The 26698-nt window shown below is 45.3% G+C and overlaps 1 protein-coding gene across 2 annotated transcripts in view; it reads left to right on the top strand.

Moving 5' to 3' along the window:
* The first annotated feature begins 13095 nt into the window (after window positions 1-13095).
* The window catches only part of LOC147430454 (PHD finger family protein), a 57204-nt gene continuing 43601 nt past the window's right edge, over window positions 13096-26698 (top strand). For both annotated transcript variants that reach the window (XM_086493082.1, XM_086493081.1), the window contains exons 1-2: window positions 13096-13727; window positions 13981-15296. In XM_086493082.1, the coding sequence (XP_086349208.1) occupies window positions 14090-15296 (1207 nt within the window). In that variant the 5' untranslated portion in view covers window positions 13096-13727; window positions 13981-14089. The remainder of the gene's footprint in view (window positions 13728-13980; window positions 15297-26698) is intronic.

Raw genomic sequence — 26698 nt, 5'->3', positions numbered from 1 at the left:
AAATGAACTTTGCCACCTCTTGGGCTGTAATGCTAGTGGTGGCCGTTGCTTCTACCCATCGCGTCATGTAGTCTACACCCACTATGATGTATAGTTTACCTAATTGGGCCCTTGGTAAGGGACCAATTGCATCTATTCCCCATTTCTCAAACAGACCATATGAAATGATAGGGGTTTGTGGCTTGTAGGTTAGCGTACGATCATTGGCCACTTGACAAGCCCTATATGTTTTACACCAATGGTGTACATCTCTGTTCAAACTAGGCCAAAAGTATCCTGCTTGTAGAATCTTCCTACTAGTGATATCTAGAGCAAAATGACCACCGCAGACGCCGTCATGGCAGCTTGAAATTACCTCTGTGATTTCACTGGAGGTTGGCACCCGCCTGAGAATTTGATCCTTGCCCTTACAATACAAGTGGTCGTCTATAAGGCGGTACCTAGTAGCCTTTCTTACCAGCCATTGTTTTTGGCCTTTAATGTGTCCTGTTGGACATTCCCCTGTATTCAGAAAGCTGATGATATCAGGCATAGCGTCACTGCCTTGGAAGAGGGGTAGTTTTAACTTGATTGCTCCTATGGTAACATCTTGTATTCTTTCTTTAGCTAGTGCATCTGCCTCCTGATTTTCTGCTCTGGGAATATGGAAGAGTTTTACTGCTTCAAACTTCTTCAGAAGGTCCTTAACTTGGCGAAGTTGACCAAGTAAAACCTGATTTTTGCACTCCCAGGTGCCATTTATCTGCCTAATCAAAAGCAAAGAGTCGCCGAACACATTCAAACGCTGAATTTTTTGTGAAATACATTGTTCCAGCCCAAGGATTAGGGCTGCATACGCTTTGTTCTCTTATATGCTCCGTCAAAGAAAAGAGAGTGAGCTCTCCCTAGCTTAGGGCTCTCTTTATCTGGTATTCCTTCCTTTGCTTCCGTGTTGACCTTCAGCTTCTTCTCGTAGTGGCGATGAGTGAGAATTCCTGCTAGACTAGCCCTGGTGGAGTTTTCTACTTGTATGGTGTAATCAAACTCTTGTAGTCTAATTAACCACTTTGAGATCCTAGATGAGACATTCATGTGTCGCATTACATATGGGAAAACCTCTTCCATTGTCAGGATTACAAATGGTCTAGGCAAGAGATAGGAGCGGAATTTCGTGGTAGCAAACATTAGTGCCAGAACCATGTGTTCTACTTCGGTGAATCCCTTTTCTGATGGGGTCATGACTCGACTAGAGAAGTAAATAGGGCGCATGAAAGAAGTTTTGGGATCCTTTTGCATTAGCACGCTCCCAAAGTATCATTTCCCACACTAGGGTTCACATAGAATGGCTCGTCCCACTTAGGAGGTGAAATAGTGGGAAGCTTAGATAGGACTTGCTTTACCTCAGTAAATTGTTGCTCATTCTCTTCACTCCATGAGAAAACATCCCTTTGGGTGAGTTGTTGTAGGGGAAGGACCACTTTGAGATAGCAGGTGAATGAACCTGCTTAAATATCTTACCTTCTGAAGGAAAGAAACCAACTGCTTGGCGGTGGTGGGAGATGATAAAGATACCAGAGCCTGAATTTTGTTGGGGTCAGCCTCGATTCCTTTTGCTGAAATTACATGACCAAGGAGAGTGACCTTGCTCTCACCAATGTGACACTTGTCCACGTTGAGTTGGCCACCCAGGGTTTGTAGCCTGGTTAAGCTATCATAGACTTTGCTTAGATGAAGGGATCATGAGCTATAGATGCAAAAATCATCTATGAAAACCCGTATTGATGTTCCAAAGTAGGGTTGGAAAACAAATGTCACATAGCGTTGAAATGTGGCTGGGGAGTTGGTGAGGCCAAATGGCATCACTCTGTAAGCAAAACATCCCCAAGGTGTGATGAAGGTTGTCTTCTTCTGATCCTCCTCCGCAATGCTAATCTGGAAGTATCCTGAGTAGCCATCGTATACTGTGTAGCGTTCATGACCTGCCACTTCATTGAGTATTTCATCCTGGAATGGGAGGGGAAAATGGTCCCTCTTCGTGGCTGCATTGAGAGGTTTATAATCCACACAGACTCTCCATTTACCATTTTTTTTTGGTGTGACTACTACTGGGGAGACCCATTCTGAGTCTTTGACAGGGTAGATGAAACCTGCTTATAGCAAACTCCTTACTTCTTTAAGCAATGCCTCTTGTTGGATTACTCCGAGTCTTCTAAGCTTCTCTACTACGGGTTTACTGCCTTCCTTGAGCTTTATGTGGTGTTGCACTACTGTAATTCCTGTGATCTTATCATAGCCATCAATGAACAAAGTAGTGAAGTTGCCTAACATGGAGACATACTCCTTCCTTTCTTCATTGGTTAACTCATTTGAGAGCATTTTTTGTAGCTTACGTGCATCCTCCAATGACTGCTTACCTGATGGTCCCTCTTGGTTTGCTGAGGTTGCTTCAGATTGTGTTAATCTGTTTGGGTCTTTAAGAATGACTCCCATTACTTCGATGCTACTGTCACTCCCGTCGGTGGTGGTTGTGTCTTCTCCTGAGGTAGACGAGGAGTCGCTGGTGGACTCGTCTTCTGAAGCCTCCAAGATCATATTGCGCTGCTTTCCAGTCCTCATGTCGTAGAATATGGACTTCCCTTTAGCATCCTTCATGTGGATCATCTCGGTGCTCCAGTCTTGTTTGGCTTCCATGGCCATAAGCCAAGGCCTTCCAAGAATGATGGGGTAGCCCTCCCCTTTGTGTGGCATGACAAAGATGTCTACTTCCACTTCCATATTGAATGCTTTTACTTAGACCGCATTTACAATGCCTACGCATTTCACTCTTACATTGTTTTCCATCTTGGCTCGGCAGGGTGCCGGCCTACTTACCTCTAGACCTAGGTGGTGCATCATCTTCTCACTCATGACGCATATTTGCGCGCCACCATCTATGTAGACGTTTGAAATCCGCTGCCCTTTGATGTGAGCGTCCATGGTTGGCAAGATGTCATCGAGATCCCTCCCAGAGATAGCCCTAGCTATCCGTGGTTTTGATTTCCTGGTACTTACCATTTTCGTCCATTGCCTCCTCATTCTGGGTGCAAGGTGGAGTAATTGGGGCCAAGTTATCTTCGGGCCCTGCATTAACACATCCTGAACTAAGTCATAGGGTTGTGCTTCCTCACCTAGTGAGAAGTCTACGATGTCTATCTTCTGCCGTGGTTTAGCTGCTTGCTTGCTAGACTCGGCTTTCCCTTTCATCTTCTCTTCTTTTTGAGATGCCTCCTCGTGCCTCGTACGCTTCACTCCCATAGCATCCACTTCTTCTACCTTCGCTTTTCCTTTGTGCTTCTCTCGAGCTGACTCTTCTACCTTCGCCTTCCCTTTAGCCTCTAAGCTAATGACACTCACCACTTGGTTCACCGCAGGTGGTGGGGGTAGTGGCGGAATGAGAAGTTGGGGTGGTGGTTGCTGTTGTATAGGTGGTCGCAGGATTTGGATTGCTGGGATTGGTCCTGGCTGCCTTGGTGGTGGTCTTACTCTTGGCGGAGAGATCTGATTCTGTCTCCCCCCTCTATTGAAATTCTGCCTTCTTGGGTGTGGGCAGTAGTACATTCCATGGCCGTCTTCCCCGCAGTTGTAACAGTGGTATTCTGAGTTCTGTCTTCGTTGTCCTCTTCCTTGTTCTGGATTTCTGCCAAATGCATGCCCTTGCTGCACCAGATGCACAGATAAACTCTCTAGTTGGGTGGTAATGCGACCCAGTAGGTCTTGCTGTTCCTCTGCTGTCTCCTATGGTTGGACTCTATGATTGGTTGTTGCAGCCACTGGGGTTGGTCTGGCCGAGCTTGTTTCCTCTGACTCGTTTACTCTTGCTTGCATGCGCAGCTTCTTGTCTTTAAGGCGGGCTACTTCGACTGCCAACTCATATGTTGCAGGAAACCTTCCCTTCACCTTCTCTCTAAGCGACGACCATAGACCAGTAATGAAACGGTCCTTCTTCAGGAAATTAGGCGCTCCTTCGCCTTCCTCCAATGTGGCAACCCACCTCTCCCATAAGTCCACAAACTTTGACTCGTAGGTGGCATACTCCAGCAGGCCTGCCTGCTTTAATTCTGTCAATAGCTGCCATAGCTTCTCCGAGGTTGTGCCTCCACCAAACCTCTTTACAAAAGCAGCCCTTAACACATCCCATGCATTCTTGGTAGCCTAGGGCAATGCATTATACCAGGACTTGGCCTGTACTTTCATCAGTAGAGGAAAAATTCTGAGTCGTGAAGCGTCGTCATCTTTGTTGCAGACGACACAAGCAATGTCAAAATCGTCCAAAAAATCAGTGGTGAGATCCTCACCCTTCTTTCCACTGAACGTGGGGAAAGAAACACTTGCCATGGTGGTGACTCGGGAAATTACAAACCCTTTTTTTTTTACATCAACAGCAACGGCTCATAGCGGTTTTACAGGGGCGAACGGATAGGCTAAAACAGGATAAAAATAGAGACATTAAAGGAATGATGGTAATCTAGTATGGGGAGAATGATAGGGTTCGGGGAATTGAGGATTTCTCCTAGTACTGCAACACCAAATAGGTAAACGATCTTCTGTTGGTAGAAGACTTTCCTATCTACGTAGATATTCACATGCATATGCTGCAGGAATTTGAACGGGAATGTCGTCGGCCCGTTTTCCATCATGCACAAAAGGTGAAATACTTACTTATACTCTTACCGTGCGAGTGTTGATGAGTCGGCACATCCACAAGAGGTCGTCACCTTTCATGGGCTCTACCCTTCCTTCGTTGCTTAGCACGTACGGGGTGATGGCGACGCGTCTGACCACTCCCAGTCTCTTGGCTAACAGCAATTGTAGGTAATTTCCGTAATCGGCGTGTTGCATGAATTCTACTCCATTCAGCTGCAGCTCATCTCCAGCCCACTGGGTCTCTCCCGTGGTAGAGAGCTTCTTCAGGATAAGTTGTACAGGGAGGGGAGGAAGGTCCTCCACTCGCTTCCCAAAACAGCGAGAGCAGTACCCGAACCACTCTTCTCTAGGACATGGGAATCTTCTCACCACTTTTTCTTGTGGATTGTCGAAGTGGATTGGTAGCACTCGCATGCGTCGTGCAAATCGGTAGGCGAACTTTCGCCGCTTAGCTTCGGATGACTTCTTCTTTGACAAAGTGGGTACAACCCGGCTCTCTGAGCTTGAAGCACTTGCTTGGCCAGATGCTTCTCCCTTCGGGGTCATGTGTTTCCAGGCTAGCCTATCTTCTCCTTGCCCTTGGCTCGAGCAGCCCCTTTAGGCCACTTTGGGGTTTTATCTTTGACTGCAGTTTCTTTAGGGAAAAGAGGCCTCACCGTCTGCTTTCCTTCCTTGACGTGAATGACCTCCTTGCAATGAATGTCAATGTAGAAGACTTCAGCCCTTCCGCAGCCTTCGTTGCTGGCACTCATCGACCGTGTGCCTTGGTTGACAACAGTGATGGCACCTCACCAATCTCCCACCTGATGCTTTCGATTTATAGTTAGAACGAGCGACACGAGATGGAGAATTTACCTCTTGAATGTTGATGACACTGCAGCCTGGTAGTAGCACCTCAATGAAGGCGGCTAGGGCCTCCTTCGTCTCTTCTTCTTCCGTCCTCCAGTTAGAAAATTCCTTTAGCCACTCGTCCATGATTGATAGTGGGCATCACTTTCAGCATTGTAAACTGAAGGGTCTTAGAAAAGCCCTCCTCAGTGGGGGCACCAAATGACGGACGCAAAGCGAACCCCGAACCCCGACGGCCTCTAAAACGCCGGGGGCCGAATGGCTCGCCTCGAGCCTGCCACGGTAAAGCGAACAAGGGGCACCACCTAGCTTTGAGCGGCTAGGACGCAAAGCCCACGGTGATATGAACACCGCAAGCCTACACACCGAGAGAGAGAAAAGGGGAGAGAGAGAGAGAGAGAGAGAGAGAGAGAGAGAGAATACTTGCAATTGATGAAAACAACCTCGGGGGTGTGAGGGTGAGTTATTTCTGCAATATTTAAAAGGTGGCATGCCGTGATGGTAGAGAGGTAGGGAGAGGAGATGGTGCAACCTACTTGGTGCGTTCTCTAGGGCGACTCAATGACGGTGAATACTCATTGCCAAGAGCGTGCATACGTGTGTGCATCGACCATTGGAGTCGAGAGGTGGATGTGGTTCCCTTCGCATGGTGCAATTTCTAAGGCAAACCCAACACACAAGACCCCCTCCCCGTGATGGTGATGGTGTCAATCCCTCCTACTACACTCTACCCAATGCTTGGTTCCACATAAGTTGCCCCCCCCCCCCCCCCCCCCCCCCCCCCCCCCCGATAGTGACCTCTGAGTGCCAATTTATAGGTGTTGGCTGCTTGGATTATGGTAATCCCAATGTGGTTAGGGTAATCTTAATCGGGGAGACAAAGCAAGTGGTGGGCCCGGTGTGGTTGACCCTTGCTTTGTTTTGGGGAAGGTTATTAAAAGATGGGAATCTCTAGGTGGGCTTTTGTCACCATCACCTAGAGAGAGGATATTTACAAAATGGAAATTTACAATGGCTCGGGTGAAAAACTGAAGATAATGGTAAAATAACCTAAAAATTAATGGGATGGCGTCGTGGTTGCGTGTTGCCAACGAATGGCGTGCTGTCGGTGCGTCGGTGTCGAGAGTACTTCTTTTCGGAGTTGGCCGGGGCATGCCTTCGGTGCATTTCTGTTTTTTGTTGTTGGCGGCGCGTGCTTTGGATCTTTCTTCTTTTTGTTTGTTGATGTCGTAGCCTTTTCCTTCGTATTGCGGTGCGGTGCGTATATACGTGTGTGTATGTATTTTTGCATGAGACGGGTGTGTGTGTGTGTGTGTGTGTTTTGTATAGGTATGTGTGTGCAAAAGCGTGCGGGGAAGGGGGGCTATATATATATATATATATATATATATATATATATAATGTATATATATAATTTTATTATTTTTTATTTTTCCTTCTGCGGATGGCCGGCGGCTTACTCTTCTGCGCAAGGCGGAAAGGGAGGGGGGGGGGGGGGGGGGGGGGGGGGGGTAGGATAGGGGGTGTGAGTGTGTGTGTGTGTGTGTTGTGTTGGTGTATTTGCTGTTGTCCGCATGGCGTGTGTGTGTATCGAATGCAGCGCGCGACGCACAGCGCATGGGGAGAGAGAGGAGAGGGGGGGGGGGGGGGTGTTGTGGGGTGTGTGTGTGAGTGTGGGACTGCAGCGCTGCCCGAGAGAGAGAGAGAGAGAGAGAGAGAGAGAGAGAGAGAGAGAGAGAGAGAGAGAGAGAGAGAGAGAGAGAGAGAGAGAGAGAGGGAGCTTGGCGTGGCCGTGAGAGGGAGAATGGCATGGCCGTGAGAGGGAGAGGGGGAGGGGATAGGGGTGAGGGGATAAGAGATAGAGAGAGTGTGTGAGGGAGAGTGAGGGGAGAGGGGGAATGGGGGGTATGGGAGATGTGTGGGTGAGAGGGAGAGGGGGGGATTGTGTTGTCTTGCATGGGGCTTGAGGACGAAGGGGAAATAAGTCAATGGGGGGGAGGGGGGTGTAAGGGAATATATCTACGGGCCAAAGAGGGGGGGGGGAATGAAGCCGGGGGGGGGGGTGTGAATGAGCCGAGGGAGGGTGAATCGGGAGGAGAGAGATATTAGGGAAGGGGGTATGTAGGGAAAATGGGGGGGGAGAGAGTGCGAGGGTTTTATCCGATGCCCGTAGTGCGGGAGGGGGAAAAAATAAGTTACGGTGGGGGGGTACTGAGAGTGGGGGGGGGTGTAATGAGTTTTTTTCTTTTTTTTTCTACTTGATTTCCGAAAGTCGGCTATCAGTAGGATTCAGATGTTTATTTACCTTGATCATTCTAGGGTTTTATTCAGACCCTAAATTCCATTCCTCTATCTCCTGATCATCTGGAAGCAACCAGTTAGGCCCTCCACCCTTTCTCTTGGTTGACTCTTCAGCATAATCCCAGGACGATCCTGTGAGCTCTAAATTACCATTCTGATTTCCAGTAGCTCCTCCAGAGCATGCCAGTTCTACTGGTGTGATGAACTCAACTGGTTCTTAAGGCCTTCCAATTAACCTCACTGGACGTTCTCGTGAATTCAATTCAATGAACTATTGTGGAAATTGTTTCTTTTGTTTTTCAGCTTCATCTTTGTTTATTAAAACTGCATTGAGATCTATCTCTGTTAATGGAAAAATATTCATAGCTGCCAACATTTTCTTAATTTTCTTTACCTCGTACTTCTGGCAGAGCTCTTTGGGTCTCAGTTCCTTTCTCCAACTTCTGGTATTATTCGTCTAAATCTGGATTTTGCTATCGGCCCCTTGTATTGTCAAAGTTTGGTTAGCATAGTCGTGAATAGCCTGTGCCGTTCGTAGCCATGGGCATCCCAGTAGCATCCCATATGCTCCTTGCACATCCAGTACTAGGAAATTGGCTTTGAACTTTGCTTTGCCCACTAGTATTTGCATATTCTCTACCATTCCAGTTGCCTGTATCATTCGATGATCCGCCATTCAGACTTTGAAAGGTACTAGTTTCAGGTTAGTAATTCCCATCCTTTGCTGAAGATGTACTCCCAAAATGTTTACCCCTGCTCCTCCATTTAGTATGACGCTTGAGAGTGGTTCCCACTATTTCCTCACTTTGTAGTCCACTTCGGTCACTTCATCATCTCTGACAGCTATCAAGTCCACTGATCTAGCCTCCGCCTCAGCCTTCATTCGCTGCCTGATGAATTTCGCTACTTCAGGTAGATGTCCTCTAACTCCACAGTGAGTTTCTGAATTCTGTCACAAATTTTGACATGAATTTCCTTCTTTCTCGTGATCAGAGTTGTCGTCAAAACTTGAAGATCTGGCATTATCTTCACCATACCATTCCTTTGGTTCAGTGCTTTCAGCTCCTTTAGCAGTTTCCAACTCTTCCGTCAACCCTTGTACTGCAGCCAACATGGTCTCAGGCATCCCAGGCTTCGACTGATTTGGTTGTGCCGTTTCAGACAACTGGGTAGGTATCTTATGAATGACCCGGGCATCAGAATTCTCTGGTTGCTCTGGCAGCTTCTTGGCTAGATCCTCAATGATTTTCGCCACTAGTTCTCTTTGCTCCTGCCATTTCACCAACCACGTTTTCTTTACCCTTGGCCTTCCATACCTCTCTCTATTGAGCCCATTTGCTACTTTCAGGAATGACCGGTTTCGCTGGACTTTCTGGAATTTCCTCAATCATCACCCCTTTACTTCGTGTAACTGCTCATATAGGAACTGGTTCTGGAACCTTCGCCTCAGTATCCGCAGCTCCAGGTGTTTCTGGACATTGAGCCGCGAAATGCCCATACTTACCACATGTATAGCAATTCAGGCTTCGATTTTGAAAATTACCACAACCTCGGCCTCAGCTGGTACCCGCTTGGTATCTACCGCGCCCTGCTCCAATACCACTTGCACCTGGTTTCTCCTCTTGAGAAACATTGGTAGTTTCCACTCTTACTGGTTCAGCATTGGTGAATGCTACCACTGACAAATTTTTTCCCTTCTTAAAATGATGAATTCGAGTACCACAATTGTTCTATAAATGGCCATAGGCTTTGCAATAAGTACACTGTGGACATTCATTTGAAACATGGTCTTTAGATTTACGCTTTGAACACCAAGTTTTCATTCTTCTTATCGGCTGTCTGGTCTGGCTACTTTCAGCAATTTGTCGGACCATCTCTTCAATCTTCCTAGACCAAGATCCTTTCTTAGTCTTGTCTTTGGTTCTTTCATCTGAACTGCTTTCAGAGCTACTGGAGGCTCTACTGGACTCGGAATCTTCAGTAGAAGTACTGCTACTACTGGACCTCCTCTTCTTATTACTCTTTTCCTTCTTAGCTTGCTGTTCGAGCTTTGGGGCCCGCTGCACCAAATCATTGAATTTCTTGGTTGGTGCCGACACCTCTTGTTCCCTAAGCTTCTTATTGCGAAACCCATTCAAAAACCATGCTCGCAGCCGCTTTTCGGATGGTGGTTCCTGCAGTTGTCTAGTTAGTTCCTTGATTTTCTCAACATAGCTTCTAACTGACAATTTTCCCTGCCTTATCTTATCCACCTCACAGAGTATATCCTCATCCCCTTTGTTGTCTGAATATTCCAATCGGAAAGCTTTAAGTAGTTTATTGTATGATCTGAGTTGACAAGCCGGATAATGGTAGTACCATTTCCTTGCAGCCTCCTTTCATGTTTGCGGAAAGTAGTCACCCCAATCATCTTCATCAATATTTTTTAACTCAGCATATTGCTCAAAGGCTTGGATATGAACATCCAGGTCCTCCTTCTTTCCCCCTTTGAACATGAGAAAATAAATTTTCAATGAAGATGTGTAATCATGTCTATCAGCTTCATTTCTTCCTCTCCTCACCTTGGAATCCTGACTCCTTTTTGCAGCCTTCTTACAATAGTCTGTGTCTGCATCCCAATTAATTTCTGCCTCCGTCTCAGTTGTTGTCTCCTCTCTAGCTCTTCTATTGGAACTATGACGACTTCCTGTACTGCCTTTGGCACCTTTGTCTCCCTGTTTGGTCCGAGAACTCTTGGCCTTGCGTTCTTCCCTTTCAGCTCTGCATCGTCTGGACTGACTGGAATGCTGAGAGTCATGTGCCTCTTTAGCATGACTGTGCTTCTCCTGAGCCTCAGTGTCATACTTGTTCATCCTTGGGATCAAAGTCTCTTTCTGACTCCTCAGGAATAGGGTCGACACGGTAGGATGGTTTCCGGCCACGACTGGGTTTGGGTGCCATTACTGCAGCTGAAACTCAAATTGGTAGAGGAGTCTGCTGGTCAACGAGAAACAGCTCTAGCCACCGTGATCGCCAAAATGGAATTGGAGCTGATCTCTTTAGATAGCTGATTCCAGTGTTAGAGTTCACAGCTACTGGTGATTCATTAGTTCAATCAGTAGGACTGGAGAAAAGATAGAAACTGAGCTAGAACAGTTATATGAACTGGAATACATCTACTGAGAATTAGACAAGCTGAATGACTGGAATTAGTGTTCAGATTCAGAAGAAATGGATACAAAGCATATTTGGCTGAATTGTACTTAACTACTGTATTAGGAATTACAGAGTAAGAGTACAAGTGGGGATAATGTAGCCTAGGAACAACTTCAGGACTACAATCACACACTAAGAGTAGGAAGTCAAAAGATAAAACAACCCAAAAGTACAACCAACAATTGCCAACCCGATTACAATGTAATGGGTCCTATTTATAGCTTCCTGGAGTTACTGTGGTAACCGTCATGGTAATTACTGAATGATCCGCTGCTTGGTTTTCCAAGAGCTAGCTCCCACCTAGTGAAACTGTCTCCGCCATCTACACTCCTTTTGAATCTCCCCCAACCTTCTTAGCTTTTGTGCCCTTGGCTTGTATCCGTCTTTGAGTAAAATACGATGCTCCACCCCTTTGGCTCCCCATAGATCTTTGTACTCGGTAGCAAACACATTGGGATACGAGGCACACAACTCCACATAGCCCTTCTTTTCCTGCTTGGTCAAGTCTTCACCCAACTTAGTCTCTACTTCTATTGCATCCACACCACCAACTTGAGATTGGATACCTTCTTTAGAACCGGGGGAGTCTATGGTGACTCCAAACGAATTCATATCAACTCAACAGGTCCTCGTCACTTTCTTCCTCCTTTGTACTGGTAGAGCCCTCATCATATGTCGACTCTGACTCGTACTCATAACTGGTGCTCGAATCACCTCCACCAGCTCTTGCCATAGAATGAAAGTGGCTTTCCATGGTCTTCCTTTGTTTGGCAGAGTGAAAACTCCACTCTCCCAATCCTGCTTAGCTCCAATTGCAAGCAGCCATGGCCTCCCCAGAATAACAAGGTAAGCATTCTCACTTGCTTTCATCACAAAAAAGTAAATGAGGCACTCAAATCCCATTACCTTTACCTTCATATCTCGAGCCACCCGCGAACACCTCGCCTTGGCATGGTTGGCCATCCTCATTCGCATATTGGACTTGACCATGACTTTGATACCTATGTCCTTCATAGTAGCCTCTGTCAAGACACAAAACTGGGCCCCACCATCAATGTATGCCTATACCTGCATCTTCTTTTCAATTAACACATCAACGATAAGAAGTGCATCCATATGATTTCCTATCCTTAAAGCCAAACTTTGTATTGCATGCACATCACCCTGAACCTATGGAAGCCTCGTACTGACACTGGTAGACCATTGCCTCCTCACTAGAAGACATTAGTACTAGTAATTTTAAATTACTTTTGCAAAAAAAAGGGGTGCTCCTAGTCTACAAGGTTGCAAAGGTTCTCTTTTGAAACCATGTACACCTTTTTTCAAATGCTCATCAAAGGTTTCACTTGATTCAAAATGGTACAAGCTTTCAGTGAGACTTTCAAAACAAAGCCAAAAGCATAATTGTATTATCACTTGAAGCATCATTTCTTACTGTATTCATAGAAGTTGTGTGCTTTTTGAAAGGGATTAGCAGATTCATGCTATTTGCATGTCTAAAAAAAGACTCCTTGCTCCATGACGTATATTGGTAGCTTCAAATGTATAAAAGCAAGAGGAGCTTTCCATAGGGACAAGTGCTAAAGAGGTCGTTGTGCGGATGCAACCTAGTGAGGAAAGGGGGGCAAAGTGTTACACATAGAAGCCGAAAGACTTTATACATGGTCTTATGCAAGGTAAAATTGGGTAAGGCAGCTTGTAGATATCTAGCAGCACGTGTGGCGAGTGCTCACTTTTGAAAGATACACCTATTGTCAGAAAGTCTTCACTTGATTCAACATGTCACAAAGGTTTTACAAAATTTGCAAAAGCAAGATGAAACATAACAAAGTATCATTGCTCCTAAAATTTCCTTGTTGAAGCATTACCTCCCCTTTTTCAATAATGTTCCGTGCTGCGAGTGCACATGAACGAGGTAAATCTAACTTGTGCTACGTAAATATGAATGCCCTGGCCCAATGATGCATCACTTAAATAGAACACCGAAAGCTAGGATGATGTACTAGAGAGTCGTGTGAACGCAGCCTAATGAGCAAAAGTAGGGAAAAGAGGGGGTTACATAGAGAGTGTGGGAAGAAATCTTCATTCATGCATTCGCCACCCTTCCCTCCTCCTGACCTAGAGTATTTTTTGGTGCAGCTCCTTTGCCTAGTCACTGAATTCCAAGTTCTAATTGCCTCGTCATTGAGGCCACGTAGGATGGCATAACGATCTTGGGGCCTACGTGGCACGCCACGTCTGCTGACACCTTTCCCAACTACGTCCGCCATGGCTATGGCGGCAAAAACTTCACCTGTAAAAAATTAGGGCTAACTCCTGCTAACCCTAATTCGCGTTTCCTGTCTCCTCTCCGCAGCCGCCTTACCTGGCCTGCCATCGTTTACACGCACATCGGCAGAAGGTCGGTTTTACAAGTTGTACGACGCCTCAACGTGCTGTCGATCTCACCACGGAACGGTCTAACGCGTCTCTTCTTGAGCGTTGAGCAAAGAATAGGGCATTCCTGGTGGGTTCTCATGGTGTACGACTTCTCCTTGGTGGAGGTGCAGATGTGCTACTGTGCAAACGGAATCTGGGTTTTGGGTCTGACAGTTCTTGCGCAGGAGATTCTCGTGGTCTCGTTTGGAAGGGGCTTCCGCCCGGCTGTTTCTAGCGTTTCTGCATCAGATTTTTCTGCATTAGGGCTTCTGACCCTTCCAAAAGGGTGACCTCTCTCACAGGTACATACGGCCGTTTTCACAATTTAGGGTTCATGTTTGTCATCGATTCTGTGTTTGCGTCACTTTTCTTCCATCATCGTGTGTAAGTTGCGAATGCCAAGTTGGGTTCTGCAGTGCTTCCACATGCTGGGAGGTGTCTGGACATGTGTTATGTTGATTTTCTGTTGGGTTCGTAGGGAGTTGTGAACTTCACTCTGGATGCTTTCATGAGCATCATGGACACTTTTGACACTTCCATGTGGTATTTTTGCAGATGTTGGTGTGGTTGAACGGTGCTACATGGTTGGAAGAGTATCATATTTCCAAGGTTGTGAGATTTCGTTCAAGCTTCTGATGCTCTATAAGCTTGAGCCAAGCAGAAGATGATGGGCAAGGGTGCAGAAGGGGGATGCACAAGAAATGGTTGTAATGGAGGTTCAAGTGCTGGCATTCTGCCTCTTTCTAAGGGTCTGGTAAACTCTGGCTCAGTGAGCAGAATGAGAGGCAACATGGGGCAGGAGTGGAGAAGTTTGGACGTATTCTCACAGGCCTTAAAATCTCTTGCTGTCAAACCAGCTTTTGGAGAGCTTGGCACTGCTGCATCAAACAGCTCGTTGAACACGCCCATATCAAGTGAGAACAAGCGAAAGCAAAGAACCAAGAAAAATGATGTCAATGGAACCTCGCTGAGGGATTCCTTTGAGAATGCCTGGTACAAAGACTTGAACGGGGGGCCATTTTGGCTGCATATGGGAGAGTATTTTCGTGAGCCCACACCACAAGATATCCAACTTCTTGTACCAAGAACAAAGCTAGACATGTGGTCTCTCTGTAGCTCGCCGGATTCTTTGCTGCAGATGCCGGTATCAGGGATTGCTGATAATGAGGTCATAAAGCGGGAGCTTTCAAAGGAGACCCAAAGGCCTTCAGCTCTGAACCTGATGCAACTGTATTCCCTTTGTCTTGATGATGAAAGTTTGCAGGCTGTCTCACTTGGACAGATAGCTTCTCTCAAGATGCTTGAGCAGCAGGATAAGACTACAAAGAGGAAGCTAGTTGCATCAGGTTCCTCAAATAAGAGGAGGAGGCTGATGTCTTCGACTGATGCTGTGACAGCAGTTATATCTCCGCCCGAAAATGGTGATGAAGATCTGTGCCATGTCTGCTATGGAGGAGAGTGTGACGAGAAGAATCAGATCTTGTTTTGCAATTCTTGTAATGTTGCAGTTCATCAGGAGTGTTATGGAATCAAGGCTGTTCCTGAAGACCAGTGGCTCTGCTGTATGTGCAGACATAGAAGTGACATGTTCGGGAATACTCAATGCAGAGATTCACATGATTGTGTATTGTGCCCAGTGAAAGGTGGTGCTCTAAAATTGATAGCCCCCTACAAAGAGCAGGCTTGTGATGCACCAACAGCTGCTGCCTTTGCACATTTATTTTGCTGCCAGTGGATACCAGAAACATACATTGGCGACGTGGAATTCATGGAGCCGATAATGAATGTTGAAGGTGTGAGAGAAGAGAGATGGAAGCTCTTGTGCAGTATATGCAAGGAGAAACATGGGGCCTGCATACAGTGCAGTCACGGTAAATATTTCAACTGAGTCGTATTTTTAGTAAAGAACTTTTGATGCTGATACTGTTCAAGAATAATTTGTTTCCTTTTTTCTGAATGTGTTTGATGGTACACGGCCCTAGCTTCGGTCATCAGGTTGTTTATTGGTTGCTGATCTAAGCTGTTGATGGTGAAGTCTGGGTCCCTATTCAATTATCATTCTGTAGTACTAACATGTTGCTTTTTGAGACGAGCTATATTAGAAATTAATGTATTGGCTTCCATACACTTAGCCTGCCATGGGTTGGCTGTTTTCAATTTTGTCTTCACAGTGGTTCCTTCCAAGACAATTTCTTGAGCTGCCTTAGCTGTAGCTACCTTGTATGCTGGGTTGTTGGTCTAGTTGTATCTTGATAAGGTCTGGTGTTCGCTTTGCACCTCCCCGTCTATCGAATTGGGTCTTTGGAAGGAGATTGCACACATATGGTTTAAATGTACATTACAACTGAGTTGAAGACAATTCTTTTTGTGAACTGCAGGACCCCCTCCTTCATGATTGTAGGATTATGTATTTCTCAGTTTTTCTGTTCCTAAGGCAGGCCCGGATTTGGTAAATTTAGCAGTAGCAAACTTTATTCCATTCTTATCCTGCCAAATTGCTCCTAATTTTGAAGTGGCGCTCTGTTTGTGCTCACGTTTTGTATGTGCTTTGCTCCTGGAATGATTGCATGTCAAGTTTGTTTGCAGGAGAGATCTTTTGGAGGAGTTTGCATTGGTTTGGGTGTGTGAGAGTGGCTGACTATTTGGTGTTATGGGCATGACGGGGGGGGGGGGGGGGGGGGGGGGGGGGGGGGGGGGGGACCGTTCACCTACCTTCAGTTAGCGCTTCTTGTCCTTGATGCTGGTGGTGTTTTCAGGATTGCGTCTATGTTCATTATTAGTCGCAAGCTATTTTTATGTAGATGTGATGAGTCACCAGTGAAGAAACGGGGTTTACTATCAAAGGAATCAGCTCTTCATTAAATAGTTGTGGCTTTTCATGGAAAGATTGCAGATTTGCACTAAATGGAAGCTGCTCTTCCCCTTGATTTGTCTATTCACATAAGACTTGACTATGGGATATGCCCATTCATTGTAATCTTTCACCTCTGAAGTAAAGGAGGCATTGTAACACAGTGTCAAGCAATTCATTTCAATCAACAGTGTCTGTTAGCCTATTATGTTTTGCTCTATAAGACTATTATGTCAGTCTTGGGATAAAGCGCAATTATGAGTAATTTGGGGTGACATTCCTTGCCCTTTACCATTGCCGTCGAGAAATTTAGAAGAGTACTTCAGGTCATTGGCCTTGCGTATCTTTCTTGTTGTCTCTCTTCAGTTTTTCCTTACCCTTCCCGCCCTCCCCCAAGATGTGATGAGTCACTATTGAAGAAAGACTTACTATCAAAGGATGCAGCTCTTCATCGAATAGTTGTGACTTTATATGGAAAGATTGCAGATTTGCACCAAATGGAAGCTGCTCTTCCCCTTGATCTGTCTATTCACTAAAGAGACTATGGGGCATGCCATTCATTGTAATCTCTCACCTTCGAAGAGCAGGAGGCGTTCTAACGCAGTGTCAAGCCATGCATTTTAATCAACAGTGTCTGTTAGTCTATTATACTTTGCTTTATAGGTCTCTTATGTCTCAGTCTTGAGATAAAGCGCAATCATGAATAATTAGGGGTAACATTCCTTATCCTTTACCATTGCCTTTAGAAATTCAGAAGAGTATTTAAGGTCATTGGCCTTGCGCATCTTGTATCTTTCTCGTTGTCTCTCTTCAGTTTTTCCTTTACTCTCTTCTTATGTTACGAGTTAACGGCAGGCTCTTGAAAAGGGGATGATAACTGCTACTCTCTCATCCACTTGCCTAGCATTGTGAACTCATTGCACGGTTCATTAGTGATTGTTGAAAATTCACTGCACTCAGATTGGATATGCAGCGGGCATGGATAGGGGTACCATCAGTTTAGCGTTGCTGGGAGAAAGACTTAAGGCGAGATTGATGGACCTAGGAAATTTACTCCCTGAATTCCCTTGGATTGTCCTCCCCATGTAGAAATTTAAGGGAGGGTGCAAACACAAGCAAATACCACTTTGGTGATGGAGTGGGAGAACCTTGAGTTGGTTAGTTGCAATCCCATCGTGGTCCCCCCGCTCCCCCGCCCCCCCAAAAAAAAGAAGAAAAAAATAACTACCACCACCAACCCCAAAACCCAAATTCAAACAAAAAGAAGAAAGACCTTCTTAACAGATCACCTCTCTCTCTCTCTCTCTCTCTCTCTCCACTAGTTCAGGAAAATGGACTCTTTATTTCTACTGGTATGCATTTCCTTATGATGTGTGTAGTATGTTAAGAGGTTGATGAAGTGCGTTCAAGTTCTAGATTCGGTAACTACTAACTCCACTACAACTGTTAAATATTCTTGGAAGGAGAGGTTTTTCTTTGAAAAGAGAGGGTACCTCTTGTTTTGAAGATGGATGACATTTGATGTGAAAACTGATCTTTGCTCCTTAGTTAAATTTCTCTTTTCTGTCAATTGCAATTTGAAGAGGGTATCTTCGTTGGGCTGTCCTTTCACTCACTTGAAAACGTAAGGAGTTTGCTTTATGTCATAAGCTCACTTATCTGAATTAGCTGTGACACTTTGGTATGTGGCATTTCTGCATTTGGTGCTGTAGTTGCTAGTATTTAAAATTCTGTCTGCTGACATGCTAAAGCTTTTTGTTCTCTATATTGGAAGCTTTTCTTAACCAGCTAGGTGATCTGCTGTTAAAACTGCTAATTAGTCTTTGTTTTCAGCATTATGCCTTGGACCTATTCCTTCCACCGTAAATTACTTGGATTAAAGGAGTAGACCCCCTTGTTTTATGTTTTTTGAGAAACCATCTCATGGTGTTTAATGTAGCTGAGCTCAACATTTTTTGTACGAGGCAATACCACTGTTTTAAACAAGGCATGTTGGTCCTATTCTTGGTGAGAAGGTAACCATGAGTAACCTCTCGTGGTTTTCAATTATGAATCTAATAGCAGAGGTTCTGTGTTGTGCCTTTTGCTCCAGAGTGTCATTGATTGTGAAGTGCAGCAAACGGTTTGTGGAATGGTGCCAAGTACAATATGGTTGCTTCCAATGTCTCAACACGCTTGAGTCAAACAGGCAAATCATGTGATAGCATGTTATGAACGAGCCCCATCATGGTGGTGTATTCCATTACCTTGCAAAATTGCCAATCATTTTTCTGGCTGGGTTTCCCGGATCTCAAAGTGACCCTGTTGCAGAACTTGTTACAAGAACTGGGATTACATTAGCAACCGGATGTATGGATGAGTCTGTGAAGGAAGTTTTGTGCACTCACTTGCCTCAGTCCATAGCAGCGGCTTGCCTTTTCCCTGCGATTTTGGGATGTCTGATCCTTTGATGTTATCAATGTATTTCACATGGTCTTATATGATAGTTTGACCTTTTGGAACCTCTCTCTCTCTCTCTCTCTCTCTCTCAGTTTTGAAGACTTTAATATAACATTTCATTACATTTCATTTCTCTCTCTCTCTCTCTCTCTCTCTCAGTTTGATTACTTGCTTTGTACCCTCTTGTTACAATTTGATTCCATTGTTACATGGTTGCATATATATCATTTTCCTAATGTTAGGCCAATTTTATTCAATCTTGTTCCAGACGGTTGTACCAAACATAGGATGGTTGTAACTTTGGTTGCACAGGTCATTTTGGCGTTTTGTTAGTACATTTCTGTGTGTGTGTGTGTGATGTATGTGGATGAGGTTCAGACTCATAGAGAGGGAGGGTGAGAAAGGAGCACAGTTGGCATATGGATACCCCAATTGTTGTATGCTGTTGATATTGCGCTTATTTTTGATTCACCTGAGGGGATGCAGCGCCATCTTGATGCTTTACACTCATTTGCATAGGATATTGGTATGTCTGTTAACCTTCGGAAGACCAAGGCTATGGTATTGAATACTATAGCGCAATGGGTCAGGCAATCAGCACCTAGTTTTACTTATGGACAGGACCGAGTGGAGTATGTACACTTACCTTGGGTCGTTTTTAGTGGCCCGATTTTCTCCATGAGGAGAGCGGGAGTGACTAGACTGACTAGAGCATATGCAGCTTTGGGAGGTTTGGAGAGGATGTGTTTAGAAGTTCAGTTTCAGGAACCTCGCTATGGCCTTTTGATACTTTGGTTGCCTCAGCTATGCTATATGGGGTGCATATACGAGGCCCTCAGTAGATCATTATTGTCATCAGCATGGACGCATAGACGTACAAATGGGTGGCACATGTTTCTTGGTTGAAAGTGTTTCAGGGAACACCTTGAAAGGATATTTCGGAAGAAGAGGAATTGGAGATCATCGATGAAGCTGAAGTCATGGAAACGGAGCAAGTGTTGTTGCATTGGTTTTGCCATGGTTCAAAGAAGCAAGTGAGACAGTACTTTTTGAAGTTCAAGGATCGAGGAACCCATGAGGCAATGTGGGTTGATGAAGAGTTTTTCAAAGATTATCCCGAAATGTTGGCAGCCTGTAAGGAAGCCATGCAGATCGGTACCAGTACCTCACTTTAAAAAGGAGGGGATGTCATGTGCACATCTAACCTTGTGTGCATGTAGACAAGCTACTTCATGACAAGGGTTCAGTTAGCTTAGCTTAGGAAGTGTTCTGGCTCTTTTGTGAGTCTGTTCGCAGACCGTGCATGCCCAGGCACTTAGAGTAGATGCATATCCTCTGGTTGCACACAACATGATCATCAGTAGTACCATCAGATTCCATCAGGAGCATTTTACAGTGCAAAAAATCTATTTTTCCTATTTTAGCCATTTTTCACTTATTATTAATATGTGACTTTGTTGGGAAACTGGTTAGGGCAATCTGGCTAAGGATCTATATATAAAAAGCTAGCGCTAGCACTTTCTGGCAAAAGAGGCAGCAGAGACCACAAGTCTGACAGTGCACCTTCTCAGCAAGACCCCCGGGCGGAACACCTAGCATTTTCAGCCATCAAAATCAGCCTGGCGTTTTCATCAAGTGCAGATCTGCCCCTGCATTTTGCCACTTGTAGATCAGCATGGCGTTTGTAGATCTCCTAGCGTTTTTTACAGCAGACACATTTTCAGCCCTAGCGTTGTGGGAATAGCAGACCAATCCTAGCGCTTGCAGTTTTCGGCGACAGGTTCTCACATTTGCATCAGCATTTTGCATTTTCAGCAGCTAGCCTCCGTACTGCAACCCCCAAACCTCGTAGATCTCACCTTCCCGTAGCAAATCCTCGCCGCACGGTTAGATCAGCCAGCGTTTGCAGATTCAGCCCGCTATTCGCAGATTTCAGCATCTGCATTTTCAGCGTGTCGTCATCAACATAAAGTCAGAATTGAGCAGATTCAAAGATTTGCAGACTTCAGCCTGTAGCGTTTTCAGTTTTCAGCCCGTCTCGTCGTCCTCCTCATTGTCGGCAAGTCCATTGCATTGTAGAGATTTGTGCAATCAATAGCAGATTGCTCTCGCCATAGAGAGTGGGGCCTTTGGAGGAGGGTTTGACAAAATTATGGTGTTGTATTCTTCTCTCTCTATCTCTCAGTCTCAGCACCTTCATTCACAGTGTTTACCACTTTGTTTGTGATCATTTGCACTCTCTCACTAAAGGAACGGAAGGCTCTCCCTTCCGAAATTAAAAGGAACCCTTGAGCACAGTTCGGAGCAATCATCTTGATCAAAGTTGAACTTTCACTTCCGCTGCCCCTTACACTCTGGGGGTCGCTTTTTGCCTTGGTTGCCATAAACCGCTCTTTGCCTTGCACGGTACATGCTATGTTCCATCCATCGGGAGGTACCAGTGGAATGTAGATCCTCGACAATGATTGCCGACTCCATCATCCGCTGAAGGGTGTCGTGTGGGTACACCTTCATTCTCTTCCGAAGCGGTGGTTGAAGGCCTGCTTCAAACTTTTGCATCTTTTCCTTGTCGGAAATCTTCATGAAAGGCGTAACTTTCAGAAGACCCGACCAAAACTTGTCAACATAAGTATGTTGCGAACACTGGTAATTCCTTGTTGAAAGGAGAAGATAATGGATTCAAGGGTAGCGTAAAAGGAGGTCAATCAAAGAAGAATTCAACGAAGAATTCCTTTGTGAAAGCGACTCATACGTCTTGCGAGACTAGAAAAAGCAAGGAAAGCTAAGGACTCAGCCGAGACTTCTGGAGGACAGGCCAACAAACAAAGAAAGCCTTTTGTGCAGAAGTCCTATGAGAAAAAGAAGGCTTTAATGGCTGAGAGTAAATGTTTCATGTGCAAGCAGCCTGATCACTTGGCTGCGGATTGTTCAAAGAAGAAAAGCCAACCGACTCAAATGACAAAGAGGACAAGAAAGGACGTGAGTTTCTCATGTTTCTTCTAGGCGAGCCAGTCCCATTTCTTCTGAATGTTCTTCTCAAAGTCAGGTGGAAGAAATTGTTCATAAAATTCAGCTTTGAATAAAATTCAGCTTTGAATTGAGCCCATGTTCTCGCTTGAGTACCTTCCAGAATCTTGGCTAACCACCAGTTGCTTGCTATCTAATTGAGATGCATCCCAACATGACGCAACTTGGATTTTTCGGTGAAGTTCTTGCTGGCAAAAGCAACTTCAAATTGCTTGATGAAAGACAGTGCCTTAGAGATATCTCTCCGTCCCGTGTAGTTGTCGAACTTCACATCCTTGTCAGCGGATTTGAAAACCCGCATCTTGTCGTGGCGCGTGCGGTTATCCTTCTTGAACCGGGGCTTTTCTTTAGTATTACGTAGGGAAGTAGTAGGAGTTTTATTCTTTGGAGAAGATTTAGATACTGTATGAGAAGTAGATGTAGTAGTATAGCGAGGAGAGTACGATGTAAAGAGATAGAGACATCCTTGCTTTTGTTAAGCAGAGAAAGTTCTTTTGCTTGGCCCTTGCTCTTGGAAGGCCGTTTGTCTTGATCCGGAGATCCCTTGTGCGCTTCAGCACCTCTTTCTGCACCATCCTCCTGTGGGTTGCTTCCATCGGCAAGATTTTCCAGACTCCCATCGGCATCTGTTCCTTCGGCTTCTTGATTCCGTCCAAAACCTTTTGGACAACCGGCAACAAAATAAGTTGCTGCAATTCCGCTGAAGTTCGTCTTCAACGGTTCTTCCGTGGCTCGTCATGGTTTTTCACGTTCCTTCCCAAAATCGTCCTCCTTTGCAGAGAAAGAGGAATCCGAGTTCTGATACCACTGCCACAAACGGGAACGCACACGAATAATTAACAAGCTGACAATAAATAGACTTTCAACTCAAAGAGATGAAGGAGAAGATCGACACAGTATTCGGGACCAGAAGAAGATGGATTGGTCCCCCCCCCCTTTGAAGAGAGTCTTTATTAGGGAGAATCTTTTTACAAGCACAAGAACCGAAGAAACCCCTCCGTTCTAGATCTTCGACTCAATGGTCGTTCCTTCACGTGAGGGAAATTTCAGAGAGGCAAACTCTCAATTCCTTTTTCTGCATGTACTAAGAGCCGAGGATCCGCATGCAAGTTCTGAATTCCATTCCTTGAATTCCCAAGCGTAGGTCGAGGCTTTTTCGCTTCTTCTCCTCTGCGAGGGAGTACCTGCAAAAAGCACACACACAAAGCAACAACTCGTAGAGCGTATTCACAAGCTTTACGTGTCGCACCTTGCACCGAAAAACGGCCTTCGTACGTTGTCTTCACGTGAGCACTTGTAGATTCCCGGCGGTAGTCTCCTCCCAGTTCCCAACACTGGCATATGTGTGTGTGTGTGTGTGTGTGTGTGTGTGTGTGTGTAAAAGAGAACACTGGCTGCATATTATAAGCCCCTGGGAGCTGGTTGGAATAGCTGAGGGCTACCCGCACAATTAGCTAGGCTTGGGACGCAAGGAGAGAGAGAGAGAGAGAGAGAGAGAGAGAGAGAGAGAGAGAGAGAGAGAGAGAGAGAGAGAGAGAGAGAGAGAGAGAGAGAGAGAGAGAGAGAGAGAGAAGAGAGAGAGAGAGAGAGAGAGAGAGAGAGAGAGAGAGAAATGAAATGAAATGAAATGTTATATTAACGTCTTCAAAAGGCCAGAATGACCTATGAGACCAAACTGATACAAAAGTGGTGAATCTGTTACAATGTTTGGGTACCTTAGTACTAAAGTACTAAGTGTGAAAGTGTGAAGGTAAATGTGAAAAACTAAACACAAAGTATTGAATAAACTTCTTAGGAGCATTCTGGGTGTCTGGCTAGAATGCTTCTAATCCTTTGTTGTAGTCTCCTCTAGTGAAGTGTGCTTCTGCATCTTGGTCGTGGTTGTCTCGATTTCCTAAGCTCAATCGCTCTGTCAATTAGGGTGCCTTTGGTATGGATGTGGGTACTCCTTTGTGTTGGCTGCTGGCCTCTTGCTTCCCCTTCCACTCCTGCTTCTCTGAATCCGAAGAAATCTGTGATCTGCGTCGTGCTCTTTTGTGAGTCATTCGAGTTAGAGAGAGAGAGTGAGAGTGAGAGTGAGAGAGAGAGAGAGAGAGAGAGAGAGAGAGAGAGAGAGAGAGAGAGAGAGAGAGAGAGAGAGAGAGAGAGAGAGAGAGAGAGAGAGAGATGAGAGAGATAGAGAGAAGAGAGATGATTGAAATGAAATGTTATATCACGTCTTCAAAAGGCCATAGTGATCTATGAGACCAGAAAGTTACAAGGTGGTGGATATGATACAAAAAGTCAGAGTAACAAAATAACAACAGTACAAAACAAAGATATATACTATGGGATCCTAGACTGGTCGATGAGAGAGAGAGAGAGAGAGAGAGAGAGAGAGAGAGAGAGAGAGAGAGAGAGAGAGAGAGAGAGAGAGAGAGAGAGAGAGAGAGAGAGAGAGAGAGAGAGAGAGAGAGAGAGAAATGAAATGAAATGTTATATCAACGTCTTCAAAAGGCCATAGTGATCTATGAGACCAGAAAGTTGCAAGGTGGTGGATATGATACAAAGTCAGAGTAACAAAATAACAACAGTACAAAACAAAGATATATACTATGGGATCCTAGACTGGTCGATGTGAACTAAGCAAAAATGGGCGGCTTGCTGGGATAGTTGAATCACAGGAGATCTAGCATCGGTTGTTGGCGGATCTCATCAATCTCCTCCATGGTTAGTAGTCTGACCGGGCGTCGTGCATGCCTGGCCAGCGTGCTCCGAATCTTCTGACGTAGCCTCCGTCGATGCTGTGTAGTCCTCCGCAGTCGTGGGCGCGTGGATTTCCCCAGTTCAGTCGCTCGGTCGATCAGTGTGCCTCTGGTCACTGGTGTGAGACGAGGGGGAGCTGAGAGAAGCTAGGGGCAGATTTAGAGAGAGGAGAGAGAGAGAGAGGAGATCGCTTCTAGTGTTTTTGTTTTTGCCGTACAAGCGAGCGTGAGCTTTCTTTTTTTGTAATAGGCCTTGCTTTATTTTAAGTGGGCTGTAGCCGTCACTTGTTTTAAAAAGTGTGAACCTGGTCAAAACTTAAAAATACTGAGTGAGCTGAAAATTGGTGCTACACAAACACATTCGAGGCTTCCCCGGATGCAGTACTCAGGTACAGATGCAATGCAAACATAGATTCCTCGCGGGAAAGCGTCAGCTTTTCTTGGAAAAAATTAAAAAATATTCCGCTTTTTAGAAAAAGCTTCTCAGAACCCATTTTTATTCTTGTGCTTGCGTCCTTACGCGTATTCCTTTTTCCAGTTTGGGTTTCCTGCCAGACCAACAAAATATTCCCTTTCCGATGCTCCCGTCACCCATCACGTGACGCACTAGGAATATCCGATTCCTCGTCTTTCCTACCGAACTAACGATACAACCCCTTCGCGATGCTTAATGTCACCCATCATATGACACATCAGAGTTGTCCGTTCTTGAAGGCTTTTAATAATTCCCATAGATCTACAGTCCCTAACCTTACGGTTCAAGTGCACACATATAAATAAAATGAGAAAATAGTCCATTTAGCAACGCCTTCATTCCTCTCACATCGGGAGCGCAATTCAGAATTTCAGCCCTAGATCTCCCCGTTGGTGTGTCAGGTGCAACGGAAGTGTGTAGCTCGAATCCAGTACTCTGCACACAAACACAAGGTTACTTCACTTCACTTGAAAAGAACTAAACCAAATTGAATAGAATGAAAGCGAGAGACGCAAAGAGGGAGAGAGAAAGAGACGACACGGCATGTCAGGTTCCAAACCCTCAAGGGTCCCCTTACTCTGTTGAGCAAGTACTTTCTTTATTTCTTGCACAATGCTGATACAATGATGCTAAATGATGAGATGCGGATGGGAACTTGATGTTGATGCTTGGTGCTGTTGAGATACTGAAGGGTACTACGGGTACCTGGTGCTTGGTACTTCGGGTACTACTGGGTACTGAAGGTACTTGGATGCTAAGGACAAGGAGGTCCTGATGATCCCTACGTTGAGCTAGGTAGGAGCCAAGCCAAAACACAAGGGGTGCTAGATGCTGGGGTATATGAAGACGACTGAAATCTGAAAACGCTTGTGGTAATGTGGCAAGGATTGTAGCCGCGATGAGGCTATGCTGAAAACGTTGAGGGTTGAACTCTGATGGCGATCATAGGGCTGAAAACGCTGATGGATGCTGGAGAGAACGCTAATGCTGAGAGGCTCTTCTATTGCTCCTGTGCCTTCTGCTGGCGCCCAAGGGGCTTCTTTATAGGTCCTTTAGCCATTTGCCCTACCTTCTTTTAATAAATGTCATGTCAATTTCACTTATTAATAAATGACTTAAGTGACTGTTCGTACGCCTATATGCCTAAGTGACTTAACTGTGCAAGTGAGGGTATGCAACTATGACCGACTTGGACATGCATTGTTAGGTGCAGTGGAATGAATGTTTGAACTTTGCTCAAGATGAGTGCTCCGAATTGTGCTCAAGGTTCCTTTTTCTTATGGAAGGGAGAGCCTTCCGTTCCTTTAGTGAGAGAGTGCAATGATCACAAACAAAGTGAATGGAAATGCATGAGATTCAGAGAGAGAGAAGAGAATACGACACCAGAGACGTTGTAAAACCCTTCTTCGAAGGCCCCACTCTCTATGTCGAGAGCAGTCTACTTATGATTGCATAAATCTCTACAATGCTTGGACTTGCCGACGATGAGGACGACGATGAGACGGGTTGAAATTTGGAACTGCCAATGGCTGAAATCTGCAAATCTTTATCTGCTGAATTTTGGCTCTATGTCGGTGACGATGTCGATGGCGACGACGACGCGCTGAAAAGGTAGTTGTTGAAATCTGCGTTTTCCGGGCTGAAACTGTAAACCTTGCGGAAACTGACCGTGCGGCGAGGAACTATTGCGGGAAGGTGAGATCTGCGAGGTTTGGGACTTGATCTGTGGTGTCTAAG

The sequence above is a fragment of the Adiantum capillus-veneris genome, chromosome 21, assembly GCF_014529385.1.
Source record: "Adiantum capillus-veneris isolate H3 chromosome 21, ASM1452938v2, whole genome shotgun sequence".
In the NCBI taxonomy this organism is placed as follows: domain Eukaryota; kingdom Viridiplantae; phylum Streptophyta; class Polypodiopsida; order Polypodiales; family Pteridaceae; genus Adiantum; species Adiantum capillus-veneris.
This window is presented reverse-complemented; position numbering and strand designations above follow the sequence as displayed.